Raw genomic sequence first — 18,811 nt, 5'->3', positions numbered from 1 at the left:
TAATATAATATAATTATGAATCTTTATTATTCATTACTAATATAATTTTTAATTTAAAAAAAAAATTGTTCAATTGTTTACCTTTGCTTGCATATGCCAAATAATAATTTTTGGTTTAAGAATAATTTTCTTCTCAATGTCTTACCCCCTTTTAAAATTAGCCTTCTTTAATGCTCCATTGTAGATATTGAAATAATTTTCCATCCACCTTTACCTTCACAAACTTCTTGAATGTATATTTTTTGGGGGGGCAATTGGAATTAAGTGACTTACCCGGGGTCACACAGTGGGGAAGTATTAACCATCTGAGGCCAGATTTGAGCTCAAGTCCTCCTGGCTTCAGGCTGGTATTCCTTGAATGCTTATTCTACACTTGATATTTGTACTTTATTATTCATTAACTTTTTAATACCTTGTAAGTATGGCAAAAGCAAGAAATCCTTGGCAATTTAGAAAAGTTATTTTCTGAATTTAACAGTGGCTCCCTGACTTTCAACTCCAAAATTCTCTTTTTCTTAACTTTCCAGATAACATGGTCTTTGACACTTGCAGCATTTGAAAATGTTGACTCTGTCCTCTTAAAAAAAAACTCTGAAGGTAAAATTTATTATAAAAAATCAATATAATTCATACTTTATTCAGATATCTTTTAAAATGGCTTTTTATTTTTAAAAATATGCAAAGATGGCTTTCAACATTCACTCTTGCAAAAACTTGTGTTCCACATTTTTTCTCCTTCCCTTCTCCCACCCCTCCCCTAGACAGCAAGTAATCCAATATGTTAAAGATGTGCAATTCTTCTATATGTTTCCACAATTATCATGCTGCACATGCTGCAGATGAACATTATCAGTTCAAAAAAGAAAAAAAATGAGAAAGAAAACAAAAGCAAGCAAACAACAACAAAAAATTTAAAATATTATGTTGTGATCCACATTCAGTCCACATAGTCCTCTTTCTGGATGCAGATGGCTCTGTCCATCACAAGTCTATTTGAATTGGCCTGAATCACTTCATTATTGTTAAGAGCCAAGTCCATCAGAATTGATTGTCGCATAATTTTGTTGTTGTTGTGTACAATGTTCTCTTGGTTCTAGTCACTTCACTTAGCATCAGTTCATGTAAGTCTCTCCAGACCTCTCTGAAATCATTCTGCTGATTGTTTCTTACAGAACAATAATATTCCATTAACATTCATATTTCATAATTAATTCAGCCATTCTTCAACTGATGGGTATCGATTCACTTTCCAATTCCTTGCTACTACAAAAAGGACTTCTAGAAACATTTTTGCACATATGAGTCCTTTTTCCTCCTTTATGATCTCTTTGGGATACAGGCCCAGTAAAGACAATGCTGAATCAAAGGGTAGGCACAGTTTGATAGCCCTTTGGGCATAAATTCCAAATTGTTCTCCAAAATGGTTGGATCAGCTAGTATCCCAGTCCCCCATATCCCCTCCAACATTTATCATCATCCTTTCCTGTCATCTTAGCCAATCTGAGAAGTATGTAGTAGTACCTCAGAGTTGTCTTAATTTTTATTTCTCTGATCAATAGTGATTTAGAGAATTTTTTCATATGACTAGAAATAATTTTAATTGCTTTATCTGAAAATTGTCTGTTCATATCCTTTGACCATTTATCAGTTGGAAAACGGCTTTTTTTTTTTTTTTTTTTTTTTTTTTTGCTGAGGCAATTCGGGTTAAGTTACTTTCCCAGGGTAACAATGGCTTGTATTCTTTTTTTTTTTTTTTTTTTTGAGTGTACATATTTGTTTATTTTTTATTTTTTAAATAACTTTTTATTGACAGAACCTATGCCAGGGTAATTTTTTATAACATTATCTCTTGCACTCACTTCTGTTCCGATTTTTCCCCTCCCTCCCTCTGCCCTCTCCCCAAAGATGGCAAGCAGTCCTATACATGTTAAATAGATTACAGTAGATCTTGGATACAATATATGTGTGCAGAACTGAACAGTTTTCTTGTTGCTCAGGGAGAATTGGATTTAGAAGGTATAAATAACCTGGGAAGAAGAACAAAAATGCAAGCAGTTTACATTCATTTCCTAGTGTTCTTTCTTTGGGTGTAGCTGCTTCTGTCCATCCTTGATCAATTGAAACTAAGTTAGATCTTGTCTTTGTTGAAGAAATCCACTTAATGGCTTGTATTCTTTTGAATATATTTGAGTCAAGTTTTTATATTTTAGTAATGAGGCCTTTATCGGAACCTTTGGATATAAAATTTTTTTCCCCCAATTTTCTGTTTCCTGAAGGTAAAATTAAAACACGAGCACAGCAAAACCAAAAAAGAGAAATTCTAATGAAAGTATTAATCTCCATTTTATGCCACTTGCTTTTTAAAAATGTACATAACAAATTCTATATGTTACATTCAAAATTGTTTTGCTTGTGTGTTAACTTTTTTTTTCATACATTTAAAAAAAGGTAAAAAATTTTGTACATTGCTACTGCTAGTTTTTTGGTTTATTTTTTAATTTTTATAATGTTGTTTTCTTGTATAAATTGTTCTCCTGGTTCTGATCACTTTCCTCTGTATTAGTTCATACCATTCAGCATTCTATGAACTTTGTTTCTTATTACTTATGGTGCAATAATATTCTTATACATATATTCTTATGCCACAATTTGTTCAGCTAGTCTCTAGTTTTTTAAGAGACAAAAAAAAAAAAAGCTGCTTCTTAGAGTTTTTTTCCCCCTTCTTCTTTCCTTTTTCCCTTATAGCATCACCCCCTCAAGATTAGGAAGTTTGTTTTATTTTTTAACTATTGCTTCCTTGGTATTATCTTCCCAGTTGCCCTACCCAACCTCTGCTTGTTTCTCTTTGTCTTCTTCTTTATGTATTTCAGATAAGAGTGAGGTTTATCTGATCACTTTCTTCCATGTTTATATATTCTTATTCTTATGAAGGGGCTAGAGTGCTTGACCTAAAATTAGAAAAACCCATCTTCCTCTGTTCAGATTTGGCCTTAAACACTGACTTAAAGGTAAGTCATTTAACCCTGTTTGCTTAATTTCCTCATCTGTAAAATGAGCTGGAGAAGAAAATGGCAAACCACTCTCATGTCTTTGCCAAGAAAGCCCCAAATGGGGTTATGAAGAATTAGAAATAATAACAACAAAATTTTGTGAGAAATGGCAGACAGAATAATTGTGAGAAATAACAAATCCTACCCTTTATCCTCTTTCCCCTCTTAAAATCCACTAAGAGGAAAAAACACAACTAGTCCATTTCCAGGACTATTGTTTTTCTTAGTTTCTTTTCTTTCTTTCTAGTAAATTTTTTTTAAGTATGAATAATGTTGGAAGAGAAAAAATAGAGCAAAAAAGAAAAACCATAAGAGAGATTAAAATAAAAAAAGAAGTGAGTATAGCATGTTTTGATTTACATTGAGTTTCCTTAGTTCTTTTTCTGGATGCAGATGGCATTTTCTGTTGAAAATCTATTGGGATTGCTTTGGATTACTGAATCATTGAGAAGAACCAAGTTTTTCATAATTGATCATTGCACATTCTTGCTTTTATTGTGTGAAATGTATTCCTGGTTCTGTTTATTTCACTCAGGACCAGTTTATTTAAATCTTTCCAGGCCCTTCTAAAAATCAGCTTTTTCATCATTTTTTTTATAGAAAACAATATTCCATTACCTTCACATACCACAACTTGTTCAGTCATTTCCCAATTGATGAGTATCCACTCCTTTTTCAATTCTTTGTTACCACAAAAAGTGCTCCTACAAACATTTTTTGCACGTGTGGGTTCTTTTCCCTCCTTTATGATTTCTTTGAGATATAAACTCAGTAATGGTATTGTTGGGTCAAAGGGTATACAACAGTTTGATAGCCCTTTGGGCGTAGTTTCAGATTGCTCTCTAGAATGGTTGGATCATTTCACAACTCCACCAACAATGCATTAATGTCCCAGTTTTCGCACATTCCCTCCAACATTTGTCATTATCATTTTCTCTCATTTTAATCAATCTGAGAGGTGTAAGGTGGTACCCCAGAATTGTTTTAAGTTGCATTTCTCTAGTCAATAGTAATATAGAGCTTTTTTTTTCATATGACTATTGATGGCTTTAATTTCATCATGTGAAAATTGTTCATATCCTTTGAGGATTTATCAGTTGAGGAATGACTTTTATTCTTATAAATTTGACACAGTTCTTTATATATTTTAGAAATGAAATCTTTATCAGAAACACTGGCTGTAAATATGGTTTTTGGCAGCTTTGTACTTTCCTTTTAATCTTGTTTCTGTTGGTTTTGTTTGTGTAAAACCTTTTTAATTTAATGTAATCAAAATTATCCATTTTGTTTTTCTTAATGTTCTCTAGTTCTTCTTTGGTCATAAATTCCTTCCTTCTCCCAAGATCTGATAGGTAAATTATCCCTTGTTCTCCTAATTTGTTTATAGTAACATCTTTTATGCCCAAATATGTACCCATTTTGACCTTATTTTGGTATGGGGTATGACATGTAGCTCTCTGCCAAGTTTCTGACATATTATTTTCTAGTTTTCACAGCAATTTTTGTTAAATAGTGAGTTCTTATTCTAGAAGCTGGAATTTGGAGGTTTATCAAATACTAGATTACTATAGGTCTTCATTATTTGTCATGTGTATTTAATCTATTTCACTCATCCATCACTCTATTTCTTAGCCAAATGGTTTTGATGACTACTGCTTTATAATATATTTTAAGATTTGGTACTCCTAAGCCACCCTCCTTTGTATTTTTTTTCCACTAATTCCCTTGATATTCTTGACCTTTTGTTCTTCCTAATGAATTTTGTTATTATTTTTTCTAGTTATATAAAATATTTTTTGGCAGGTTGATTGCTCCACCTACCAATGAGTAATTAATATTTTCCCAGTTGTTTAGATCTGATTTTATTTATTTGAGAAGTTATATTGAGAATAATTGTGTTCGTATAATTCTTGGGTTTGTCTTGGCAGTTAAAGCTCCTTAAGTATTTTATTTTGTCTGCAGTAATTTTAAATGGAATTTCTTTTTCTCTTTCTTTCTGATGGGCTTTGTCAGTAATATATAAAAAGTGCTGATGGTTTGTGTGGGCTTATTTTACATCCTGAAACTTTGCTAAAGCTGTTAATTGCTTCCAGTAGGTTTTTGGACTATTTTTTAGGATCTTCTAAGTATATCATCATATCTTCTGCAAAGAGTGATAGTTTTATTTTCTCATTGCCTATTCTAATTCCTTTAATTTCTTTTTCTTTTTTTTTTTAATTGCTAAACACAACTTTTCTAGTACAATGTTGAATAAAGTGATGATAATGAGCATCCTTGTTTCCTGCCTGGTCTTATTGGGAATCCGTCCAACTTCTCTCCATTATAAATAATGCTTGCCGTTGGTTTTATCTAGATACCGTTTTTAAAGAAAGCTCCCTTTATCCTTATGCTCTTTAGTGTTTTTAAATAGGAATGGGTGCTGTATTTTTCCAAAAGCCTTTTCTGTATCTATTGAAATTACTATATGATTTCTGTTGGTTTTGTTATTGATATGGTCAATTAAGATAATAATTTTCCTGTTATTGAGCCATCTCTGCATTCTTAGTATGAATCCCATTTGCTCATAATGTATTAGTCTGCTGACAATTTGCTGTAATTTCTTTTATTCTTGACCTTCTCCAATTGATAAATGGTCAAAGGATATGAACAATTTCCAGACGAAGAGATGGAAACTATTTTCAGAGAAGCTATGATCAGAGAAATGCAAATTAAGACAACTCTGAGATTCCACTAAACACTTGTCAGATTGGCTAAGATGACAGGAAAAGATAATGACGAATGTTGTGGGGGATGTGGGAAAACTGGGACACTGATGCCTTGTTGGTGGTGCATAAAGGGCTGAAACTCTGAATAGGTGCACTGGAATCAGACAACTGAGCACTTAAGACTAATTACTTATTGGACAATACTCTATTAACATATGGTTGGAAAATGGCTCTTTTCACTATTCTGTGCTGGCTCAATCTTTTGGTGTATACAGAGAATTGTAGGTGGGATTAGGGGGTGGAGTAAGACAAGCCAGAGTCACTTTGCAGGAGGACAAGGAGAAGGAAAGTTGGTGGTGAGCCTTGTGGAATTTCGTCCATCTTCTTTACTTCTCCCCCTAAAGACTAAGGACTTTTGCTGATCCTGACTCTGGCTGATCCTGAGGTCAACAGGGAGCTAATTCAGACTTCACATTTGGTGTCCAATGTGTGAACCAACGACCCTAATTTCACCGAAGACGTCCCCGGTGACCAGGAAATAGGGTGAGTATTTTAATAGACAAACAGGGAACTTACTCTGTTAAAAGCTAAACTAGTAACTTTTTCTAGCTGAAATGGGGCAGATATTAGGAAAAGATTCTCCTCCATCCCCACCCCTGCCCCGAAGTGGCGCTATAGAAAGCATGCTTAAATTGATCAAGGGACAAGGCTTACTTGTAACTTGGGAGCAGATCGCTGGACTCTTGGGTACATTAGAATGTACGTCCCCTTTGTTCTTAAAGGAAGAAGATATAGGGGCAGATAATTGGAAACTAGTAGCATATCAACTATGTGAATGTTACAATGATAAAGGTCCTGATTCAATTTCCAATATATTTCCATATATACCACATAATACAATTGGCCTTAAAGAATCCTGCAAGTTATAAAAAAAAAGAAAAGTTTTAAGAACAGCCAGATGAGAATGTGTGAGGAAAAAGAGGAAGACAAAGGACAGATTAATGGCAGTATTGCCAGAGGGCTTGGGGACTTAAGTGAACTTGAAGGGTGTGGTGATTCTCAATCTCACAAGGCAGCTTCAACTCTGCCTATGGAGCAGGTTCTTAACATGCCCCCATCCACTTCACCTTCCAGGATGGAGGGAGGAAGAGTAATGGGAGGGGCAGTGATACCACCAGCACTCCCCCCCACCCCCAGCATCCAACCGCTCCTATGACTAGAGTACAAAAGACACTACTTAAAGCCACAGAAGAAGGGCAGGATACAGCTGATTTGAGAATAGAAATGTATCCTGTGATTCAACTCTTCAGGTCAAGAAAGTAGAAGATATACTCCATTTGATCCAGAAATCCTCAAAAGATCTGAAAAAGGCTTGCACTCTTTATGGGGCTACATCAGCTTATGTTAAGATGTATTACAGAATTTGGCTTATGAAGTCTTAACCCCTAGGGACTGGATATCTATAACAAGGACATGATTAGAACTTGGACAAAACTTATTGTGGTTTTCTGAACATAGTGAACTCTGTAGTGAACAAGCCCATTGAAATAGGCAAACTGGAACTCATACTCCAATCACCTATGATCAACTAACAGGTGTAGGTTCTTATGCAGACATTTCAATATAGATTAATTACTCCATAGCAGCATATGAGCAAATTGCTGCTGCTGCTATCAAAGCATGGTGTTTTATCCCTGGTAAAAATGACAAGAAAGAGGCCTTCACAAAAATAGCACAAAGACCAAATGAACACTTTGCTGATTTTGTGGGATGTCTGCAGACAGTTGTCATATGAACTAATGGTGAAAATTCAGCAACAGAACTTATGATAAGGCAACTTGCTAAAGAAAATGCTAATGAGGTTTGTAGAAGAATTATATTAGGACTACACAAGGATGCTCCTTTAGAGGAGATCATAAGACACTGTGCCACAGTGGGCACAAATGCTTTTTATAGCCAGGCTATGATGCAGACTTCCCAAGATCTGAACATGGAAAGATAGGGTCCCTTTTGGCAAGTGACTTCCAGAGAGACTCGTCAATGCTTTCAATGTGGTAAAGTAGGGTATGTGAAAGCTCAATGTTGGCATAGAGATAGAATGAGTGAGAAAACAGGGTGGGAGAACAAGACCCAAAACCCCATATCCAAAAACAGAGGCTTCCATTAGGCATCAGAATGTAGGCTGATTCAGGGAAATAAGATGGGGGGCTCAGGGCTAGGGCCCCAAACAAAAAATAATTGGGGCATGATGGCAGCCAATGCTACACTCAGAGAGTTTTTAGAAGTTCAATACCCAGACATGATCAATCAGCCAGGAAGCAATCTTTTGGGAGAAAGGGATTACAATTGGGGAGAATAGGGTTGTATGCAGCTGGGACAACTGAGATACCCCCTGGAGAGATGAAATCTCTTTCTCTCCAGCACATGGATCCCTTGCCTCCAGGCACAGTAGGCTTGACTATTTCATCTCCTGAGAGCACTTACAAAACAGTGTCCATACACACACTGATGTGGGAAACTGGGGAATGTGTAGATAATATCCCAGGCTCTAATACAGTTAGACAATGTGTGACTTATCAATCAGGAGAAGTAGTAGCATAAGATTTACTGATATAGACTTCTAATAAGCAACCTGGTGATAGTCGTCCAGATTCTGACTCCAAGCAACAAAATCTAGGAATTTACTGGACAGTAGCTGTGACAGCTGACTGACCTATACGCACTATCTATATAAATCACATACCATTAGAAGGATTGGTAGACACAGGTGCAGATCATACAGTTATTAGAGATGCTAACTGGCCCAGTCACTGGCTAAAGATTAAAGCACATACCTACATGTCTGGTGTAGGAGGATCAATAGCAGCTGAAGTTAGTGCTACCCCTTTGAGATGGACTTTTGAAGGCAAAACAGGAGTTTTTACTCCTTTTGTAGTTAAAAAAAATCCCATCAATCTGTGAGGAAGAGACATCATACAATAGTTAGGATTACAGCTGAATACTTCAGCTTTTTAGGTAGGGCTGCTTTTGAAGTCCTGCCAACACTTTCACCTGTTCCTATCCAATGGACAACTGATACGCCTGTGTGGATAGAATAGTGGCCCTTAGCTAGCGATAAAATTCAGGCCTTACTACATATAGTACAGGAACAACTTGACCAAGGACACTTACAACCTTCTCCAAGTCCTTGGAATTCCCCAGTATTTGTTATAAGAAAGAAATCTGGAAAATGGACAATGTTGATTGATTTAAGAAAGGTAAATGAATAGATGGAACTTCAGCCTGGACTTCCATCTCCTACTCAATTGCCTAGAGAATGGCCTTTGGGTTAGAGACATTAAGGACTGTTTCTATTCTATCCCTCTAGATAAGGAGGATATGAAAAGATTTGCCTTTTCAGTGCCCAGCATTAACTTAGCTGAGTCTTATAAAAGATATGAATGGACAGTTTTGCCACAGGGAATGAAAAACAGCCCTACTATGTGTCAAATGTATGTTGCTGCTGCTCTTACCCCAATAAGAAAAGCATTTCCAAAAGTAATGTTATTATATTACATGGATGATATATTGGGATGTGTACCCGAGGAACAAATGTTAGAAGCATGTCTACAAAAGACCATAGAACTACTAAGGAAATACAAATTGCACATAGCTCCAGAAAAAATTCAAAGACATGCTCCTTTTCAATATTTAGGATATAAAGTATATCCAAGGTGCTTATAGTACAAAAACTTTCCTTAAGAACAGAGAAGCTAAATACCTTAAATAACTTTCAGAAATTGATAGGAGATATCCAATGGATGCATCCAGTGTTAGGCTTGACTACCTATCAATTATATGACATTTTAAGGTGAGACAGTGCTTTAAACTCACCACACCAGCTTGCAAAAGAAGCTCAAAAGGCTTTAAGAGAAGTTGAACTGGTTTTATCCAATGTGGTTGAAAGAGTCATTCAAAAACCCTTGGAAATATCAGTTTTTGCTGCACAGGAGGCATCCATAGCAGTCCTTCATCAAGGAGACAGTGTGAGAGAGTGGGTGAACCTCCCAGCACAACCAGAACAAAGCCTTACTCCTTACCCAGTGCTTGTGACTAGAATTAAAGACTTTTAAGCGAGCAGAACAATTATCTGGGATAAGACCTGACAAGATATATGTAATGGGCTGAGGCTTGAGTTGATGCACTGAGGTCCCAAGTACATGAGGCTAAATAGTAATTGGACTATACTCTATTAATATACATGATTGGATAAAGAATGGTCCCTGCCCACTCTCTGTGCAAGTCCTGATGTGTTGTACAGGAAATGACGATTTTGGTGGGTGGAGGCAGAGAGAGGAACGGGAAGAGAAGCTGGGAGAGATTGGGCCTGGAGTCCATTCTCCTGGCTGCTGGTCGTGTGGTTGCAGGTCTAGCTAGCTTCTTGACTCAGCTGCACACATTGCTATCGCCGATTCTCTTCCACCTCCGATCCTTCTTCACTGAGAATAAAGACTGACGATTTTCCCCTAACCTGAACTCCGGACTCCTGCTGATTTTAAAAATACACGGTCTTCACAGATATACACCTTTTATACCAATGCACAAATTAATGTATGTTGTGAAACCATCCCAGAGTGACAAATTTTATTAGCCATGGCTCCAAATTTTACACACGGGTCTCCATTAAAGATAATCAGACTATTACATAATTGGCGATGGCTTCTTGAAGAAAAAGTTTCTCAAGTTCCTCATAAAGGACCAACTATCTTTACAGATGCATCCAAACATAATATTTGCGCTGTATACTCTTGTGACTTAACTATAAAAAGAGTAGTCAAACAGCAGAATGAATTGTATGCAATCATTCTAGCTCTTACTTATTATCCGGGAGATATAAATATAATATCTGATTTGGCCTATTCAGGTAGGTGTGGTACAAAGAATTGTCACAGCCCAAATAAAATTTGTAGCCTCTTATATATATCAGCTCTTTAAGGAACTTCGAGAGCATGTGAGAAAGCATCCAGGTAAGATATAAATCTTGCATATCCACTCTCATAGTGGACTTTCAGGTCCTATTTTTGATGGTAATTCAAAGGCAGATAGCCTTCTATGTTGGCCAATACTCCTTTATTTTAGGAAGCCCAAGAATCTCATTCTAAATATCATCAGGCTGCTCGAGCTTTATATTTACAATTTGGAATAACAAGAGAGGAAGCTAGGAGCATAGTAAAAGTCTGTATGGCTTGCCTTCCTTTCCACGCTCCTGCATTGCCTCCAGGGAAGAACCCTCGTGGTTTGAGACCCAATGAAATTTGGCAAATGGATGTGACCTATTATAAATCTTTTGGTCGTCTGTCTTTTATCCATGTTGTGGTAGACACCTTTTCAGGATTCACTTTTGCAATAACAGCCCAAGTGGTCACTGTATTCCTTATACAAGCATTTGCAATTATGGGTGTGCCACAAGCAAGAAAAACAGATAATGGACCTGCATATACTTCTAAACATTTTGCACACTTTTGTGCACGGTATAAGATTTTACACACCACTGGCATACCCTTTAATCCTCAAGGACAGGCAATAATAAAGAGGAGAAACAGAGACATTAAGACACTCCTCCAAAAACAAAAGAAAGGAGGAGCCACAGGTAACCCTAGAGAACTTCTAAATCTTTATACTATTAACTTCTTGATTTTTGACAAAGCTGCACTGGCTCCAGCAGACAGGTTTTATAACCCACTGGCGCAGGCCTAGATCAGGAGGAAGATCAAAGGTAGGGTCTAAGAAAACTGAGGTGAGATCTTATACTAGTATTGTTAATAGACCTAGAGGTAGGGACAACTAAATCAGAGAGGTGGATGGCAGGTTTTACCTTAGGCTGCAATGTGTCTAACAATGGAAATGGCCTTGGGGATCAATCAATCTTTAGGCTGAAATCAGTCCATTAACCAAAATTCTTGAATAAAGTAGTTCAACTCCATATTAATTTTCCTATATACAATTTTATCCAATTCTTACATTATTTGTCTTGGTATTAAGAAATGATTAAGAACTATTATAGTTTCCCTATGTACTACCATGGCCACCATGGCCCTAGGAAGTAAACTCAGTCTTTGACACTACAGTGAGAAAGCATTCTATGAGGTATTTCTCACATGGGGCAAACTGAGTTTTAGACAGCTTCCTTTGACAAATGGTCTTTTACTTAGAGACTCCATTTAAGTCATAAAATACCCCATCTTATCTCTAAAGCATTCAAGTCATTTAGAGCAAGCTTTTGGTGCCAGGTATGATTTCAGGATCCTGCAATTTCAGGAGAGACTGGAGCTCCAGTGGACTGGGTTAAAGAAAACATGAATATTGTATACTGCTTTTGAGACATAGTTCTGTCAGAAATATAGCATTAGTTTACAGCTTGGTTTCCATTAGTGCGAACAATGAATCTCTTGTAGTGGTATTCAAATTTCTATTGTACATTTCCACTGGGTTAAAACTGAGTGAAATGGGAAACTGAGGACTTTTCAGAATAATAACTGCAAGAAATTCAAAACTCAGCACCAAGGGATTGTTAATCATTAAGGCTCTGGGAAGAAGAGCAAAAACTTGCTCTTCCAGCAGAAATACCTGAGATAATCTCCTGAACCTTTACTTAACTGCTTAGAGAAAAAGATGACTAGTTGGCTTGGAGATATTCAAGAAGTCTCCAAATTAGCTATCTCTTTTTGTTGATTGAGGAAGCCTGAGGTAAACTAAGTCTCCTTGGTTAAACCTTCTAACTCCTCTGGCTTAATGGATTACTTACTTCTAAATAAATCTCTTTATTGTGAGGGATTAAAAATTATTAATTAAGGTATATTGAACCTATAACCTAAATTTAGTTTATGAAAGTGTGATGGGTTTGGAAAATGAAATTCTTTGTACAAACCTTATAATAGAATGCTTATACTAGCTCAAATACCATAAACTTAGGCACACATCTGCAATAAGTCAACTATATTGGCTTGTCTAGAATTTAACAAATCGGTGCTACTTTCATCTAAGCAGGCTGTGAAAATTAACCGGATAAGGGGAAGGGGTCATAGATTTTTGTGGATTATGAGTATATAATCATCCTTAACTTCGGTGAAATGGGCCTCCTCTCTTTGGAAAACACCAGTGAGTGGATCGTCTGCTTCTTGCGAGATTCTAATAAAGCTTCTATTCTTCACTTTGAAAAATCACTGAGTAGTTATTTTGAGTTAGGGCTTGCTGTACCACACAAAACCAATGACCTTAGCTTATAAAATTATGTCTTCAAATAGTGCAAATTTGAATATATATATATCCACATTAGGGGATTCATGATTTATACTAGTTTATACTATTATTTATACTATCCAAAGATGACTTGGGGTAACATTTATAGGAAACTTGAACAAAGAAAGGATTCTAATATGTTCAAATACAATTTGGGGGTTAACATTATAAGGTAATAATAATCATTCCTGAAATGTGATCTTTTGGAACAATTAAAGTGACTCCTCCTTGATATGCAGATCTAAATCATTTCTCAGTAGATAAGAGTAGGTCACAGTACCAGTTACTTCAAGGATTAGTGAAAGATAACATAGCCCTTTATATGGAACTCTGTTCTAAGATGTAGTTATCAGCCTTAATCCATTTCCCTAAAGAAGCCACTTTTTCCTCCATTTTCCAACTTTTTTCAGTTGTGGTTCAGGACTGTATAATGGGATCTCATAACTGAATTGGGGAGGTCATAAATTATGGTTTATTATCAGTAAAAGTTTGATTTGCATATCTATTTTAAATTCTTATATACCCAGGATCACATAAAAATTTCTCAGATGAAAAGGGGTTGTGAGTGGAAAAAGTTAAGAATCCCTGCTGTCTCTAACTTACTTCCAAACCTGGAAGTCTGGAAAGTAATTTTTAGATTAGGGGAATATAATTTCTTAATATTGTCAGTTTTATTAAAAAGAAGATTTTTTTTAGGGCCATTTGGAGATTGATTACTTCTTGTTAACTATCTTTCAATAAATCCTATATTTGTGATTCAATCATGAGTTTTCTCTCTAGCATAAGAACATGGGAAATTCTTTGAACCTACGCACTTTAGTTTTTTTATGAAAAAGAAAATGAAGTGAGTTCATCAAATACCCAAAGTCAAACAGGTAGTAACTGTCAGAGGCTGGCTATGAGTTCAGGCCTTCCTGACTCCATATCTAGTTTTCTATCCACTGCAGAAATTGTAATGGCTTATTTTTGGCATTGATGGGTACTATTTAGCTTATAAAAAGGATATGTGCTTTTAGATTGTCTAAAAGTAAGATAGATTGCATTTCTCTTTAGAACAGCAACTACAATAATAAGTAACATATGATGCTTTAAAATTGGCAAAGCATTTTACATATTTCTCAATAACATTACTATAAGTGAATATAGGTGAAAAGAAAGGCTGCTCATGGTTGGAATGTTGTCTTGCCACAAAGCTGAGAAAAGCTAAATGAAGCACAAAGGAAGCCATAAATATGATTTTGATCTCATTAGCCCTTGACTTTAACCATTTAAAACAATCATTGAAAAAGAAGAATATTAACAAGACTGAGAATAGAGAATAGAAAGAACAAACAGAATAGCATAGAAAATAATTGAGTAGAATAAGACATAATTGGGCAGAGCAAATGACTATTATGGGCAGAAGAAAACAACATTAGCATAGATATAGAAGAGTAGTAAAGTAGAAGAGGAGAAAGGATGAGAGTATTGAGAAACAAATTTAGACAAATTCTTCATTATATTTTGTCTTCACAGGCAATGGGCTATGAGACAATTCAACATTAGTAGACTTCATTTTGTTGGGATTCTCAGATTGGCCCCATCTGGAACTTCTCTTTGTGGTTATCTTGATCTTTTACCTCTTAACCTTGGTTGGCAACACAGTCATCATTGTCTTGTCTCATTGTTCTCTTAGCTTCACACCCCTATGTATTTCTTTCGCTGTCATCTCTCTTTCCTTAGACCTTTGCTACACAATTAGCACTGTCCCTCAACTGCTGGTTAATCTGCATGGAGCTCACCAGATCATCACTTATGGAGGTTGTGTGACTCAACTCTTTATTACTCTTGCCCTAGGTTCTGCTGAATGTGTTCTTCTGGTAGGGATGGCTTTTGATCATTATGTTGCTGTCTGTCAGCCTTTCCAGTGCACTACCACCATGCAACCCTGGCTCTGCTTTCTGCTTGCTACTATCTCCTGGTTTGGAGGTTTTGTCAACTCAGTGGCACAGACGGGCTTATGATAACTATTCTTCTCTGTGGCCTACATTATTTGGACCATTTTTTTTCTGTGAAATGCCTGTATTCTTAAAGTTGGCATGTAAGGATAGAGAACAGACAAAAGTCAAGATGTTTGTAGCCCGGGTCATCATTTTGGTATTACCTGCCTCATTTACCTTGGGCTCCTATATATGTGTAGTACACACAGTACTGAATATTAAGTCAACAGCAAGACAAAGAAAAGCATTTGAGACATGTGGGTCTCATCTCATGGTAGTCTTTCTTTTCTATGGATCTGCCATCTGTACTTGTCTCCAACCCATTCATAGATACTCCACAAGTCATGGGAAGTTTGCTGCTCTCTTTTATACTATCATGACTTCAATGCTCAACCCTCTTATTTATACTCTGAGGAATAAGGATATGAAGGCAGCTTTGAGGAAAGTGATAAAAAGTAAAGAACACTGGGATAGAGGAAACAATGAAGCGCTTCCACTAATAAACTGTTAGGGGTCACGGCCCTAACTCCCGAGTGGAACAGGCCTTATGTGACCAGCACTGCCTGTCCACCTGAAATGGTGAAGATTGTGAGCAATGAGGGGCAAGAGTCAGGATGGTGATTCTCTAAGGGTTGATCCATTTAAATGAATTCCACTGATAATGATGCACTTACTTTATTCAGAGAACTATTAGGGCATGATTGTAGTGAAGAAGAAAAAAAGTAAGAGAAGAAGAGAGGACAAAGGAAAGAAAGGAATAAGGAAAAAAAGTTAAAGAGGAAAAGTAATGACTATAACCCTTGTCCCAAAATCCATTGGTATGAAACCTTCTTTATTATAAATAAATATCCTGCTCTACAGGAAGGATAGAGTGGAGTTGGTGAGAATGGGAAAACTCCAACCTTCTTCAGTGCCCTCCAGGACTATCCAAGTTTCAAGTATTTTTCAGGTTTCTTCAAGTGCAATTTGCTTTAGGTACTTCTGGATTTCAACTTTGAGAGAGAAGATGGGAAAAACCTTGTTGTTGTTGTTATTCTTTGTCCTTCATTCTCAAAAAGGATCATAACATCAGAGAGGTGATATCATGACATGCAAGCAAATTGGATGTAAATAAGGGAGGGCTGTGCAAAGTCACCTCCTTCACTTTTGTCTTCAGAGTTAACTGGGTCCAGTGGCCAGATATAGATCAAGATGTCCTGATGCAATGGGAGACCTTAGTCTTTTTAAGCTAAGGTCTTCAACAGGTCTCAATTTGATTGAGACCATACCCATTCAGTGATTAAAGCTAGGTAACAATTGAGACAAAGAATCTCCTCTTTCACCTAAAAATCTCCTTTTTCACCAAAAAAAATCTAAATAAGTAAATGAATGAATGAATCTAGGAAGGGAAGAACTTTACCTCAGGTAGTAAGGAAAGGAAAAGATCCTGGAAAAATATGAGAGGAGCTGGCAGCATTCATTATATTCCTATTCCCAGTTAGCTATAATAGAGACTGTAAAATTTCCTATTAGGCGAGATCTAGGACTCTCTCTTGGTTGAGATGAGTATTCTCAATTTATGGGAGAACTTCGCTCTGTATTGTCTGGTATATATTCTCTTATGTATGTTCAGAAATTACAATATCATAAAAAAAGAAGTGAACATAAATTAAATATCATGGATGGAACTACCATGTGTAAGGAGGGTATCTCATGTGTAGTAAGACCCACTTGTATTAGGGACTATTGTGTAGTGAGACTTGAAGGGAGAAAGAATAGATTTCTCTAACCTCTTCTCCCTCCCCCTACTCCCAACCTAAGGATAGGAGATAGTGTCATTCATAACAGGAAGGGAATTGGGAAATTGGACCTGGAAACTACTCAGATCTCAGAGAGAGGGTATACAGGTAAGAATTATGTTTATATACTCTTCTAAATACTATTAGTGCAAAGAATATAAGTTTCAATCTAGTTTCTGTTCTTTTTATCATTATTACTGGAGACAAGGACCCCAAGCTTTATATTTAAAGCTTCATCCCTTTCCTATCAAATACCAGTTCCACAATGAGCATACATAGTGAATAAAAGAAAATCCATTAAATCAGCTCAGTAGTAAAATGGAAATCAGAAAATGTATATGTAGGGGAACATATACCAGACAATACAGAGTGAAGAAACTTTCCTGTTGGGAGCAAGATAATCCAGCTCAATGAGAAAGAATTTTAAGTCTCTCTCAATAAGAGAGACTTGTTTCTTTTTTGACTTGCCCAAGATCACACAGCTGGTAAGTGTTAAATGTCTGAGGCCAAATTTGAACTCAGGTCCTCCTGCATGAGGGCTGGAGCTCTATCCACTGTACCAACTACTCTGATAGCACCCATTTCTTAAAGTTCTACTGTAGCTAGCTGGGAATAGGGACATGATGGAGACTGTCAATTTCTCTCATGTTTTCTCAGAGTCCTTTTGTTTGGCAACTTGAAGTGGAGTTGACCTTTTCCATCTTCTCTCTCAAGGCTGGAAGTCAGATGCACCCAAAGTGACTCATGCTTGAAGATCCCCAAAGAAGACTTGAAGCTTGATGAGTCCTTAAGGGGTCTGAAGAGAGCTGGGGCTCTCCTCTCATCAATTCTCCATCTCCTCTCACATTGGACAGGACACTCATCTTTTTTTCTCCCCTCCCTTCTTCCACCTCCTCCCTCAGATGCAAGCAGTCCTATACATGTTAAATATGGCACAGTATATCCTAGATATGATATATGTGTGCAGAACCGAACAGTTCTCTTGTTGCAAAGGAAGAATTGGATTCAGAAGGTAAAAATAACCCGGGAAGAAAAACAAAAATGCATATAGTACATTCATTTCCCAGTGTTCTTTCTTTGGGTGTAGATGCTTCTGTCCATCATTGATCATTTGAAACTGAGTTAGATCTCTTTGTCGAAGAAATCCACTTTCATCAGAATATATCCTCATACAATATCGTTGTTGAAGTATATAATGATCTCCTGGTTCTACTCATTTCACTTAGCGGTTCATGTAAGTCTCTCCAAGCCTCTCTGTATTCATCCTGCTGGTCATTTCTTACAGAACAATAATATTCCATAACATTCATATACCACAATTTACCAACCATTAGCCAATTGATGGGCATCCATTCATTTTCCAGTTTCTAGCCACTACAAACAGGGCTGCCACAAACATTTTGGCACATACAGGTCCCTTTCCCTTCTTTAGTATCTCTTTGGGATATAAGCCCAGTAGTAGCACTGCTGGATCAAAGAGTATGCACAGTTTGATAACTTTTTGAGCATGTTCCAAATTGCTCTCCAGAATGGTTGTATGTATTCACTGTTCCACCAACAGTGTATTAATGTCCCTGTTTTCCCACATCCCCTACAACATTCCTCATTATCTTTCCCTGTCATTCTAGCCAATCTGACAGGTGTGTAGTGGTATCTCAGAGTTGTCTTAATTTTCATTTCTCTGGTGGTATGGCATCCAACTTTCTAAAGGAGAAGTTAAGAGAGTTGCAAGAAGAAATAGACAACAAAACTGTAATAGTGGGAGATCTCAACCTTGCACTCTCAGAATTAGACAAATCAAACCACAAAACAAATAAGAATTTGCATTTCTCTGATTAATAATGACTTGGAGCATCTTTTCATATGGCTAGAAATAGTTTCAATTTCTTCGTCTGAGAATTGTCTGTTCATATCCTTTGACCATTTATCAATTGGAGAATGGGTTGATTTCTTATAAATTAGAGTCAGTTCTCTATATATTTTGGAAATGAGGCCTTTATCAGAACCTTTAAATGTAAAAA

At 36.5% G+C, this 18,811-nt stretch overlaps 1 protein-coding gene across 1 annotated transcript; it reads left to right on the top strand.

Annotated features, from left to right (window-relative positions):
* Nucleotides 1-12,864: 12,864 nt before the first annotated feature.
* LOC100931324 (olfactory receptor 2Y1) lies at nucleotides 12,865-15,523 on the top strand. Its single transcript, XM_003768862.2, is given in 6 exon segments — nucleotides 12,865-12,892; nucleotides 14,582-14,704; nucleotides 14,707-14,750; nucleotides 14,752-15,031; nucleotides 15,034-15,074; nucleotides 15,077-15,523. Coding segments are annotated over 6 exon segments (963 nt in total).
* Nucleotides 15,524-18,811: the final 3,288 nt, after the last annotated feature.

This window comes from Sarcophilus harrisii, chromosome 4 (genome assembly GCF_902635505.1).
Source record: "Sarcophilus harrisii chromosome 4, mSarHar1.11, whole genome shotgun sequence".
Classification (NCBI taxonomy): Eukaryota; Metazoa; Chordata; class Mammalia; order Dasyuromorphia; family Dasyuridae; genus Sarcophilus; species Sarcophilus harrisii.
The sequence above is the reverse complement of the archived record's forward strand: the minus strand, read 5'-3'. Positions and strand labels throughout refer to the sequence as shown.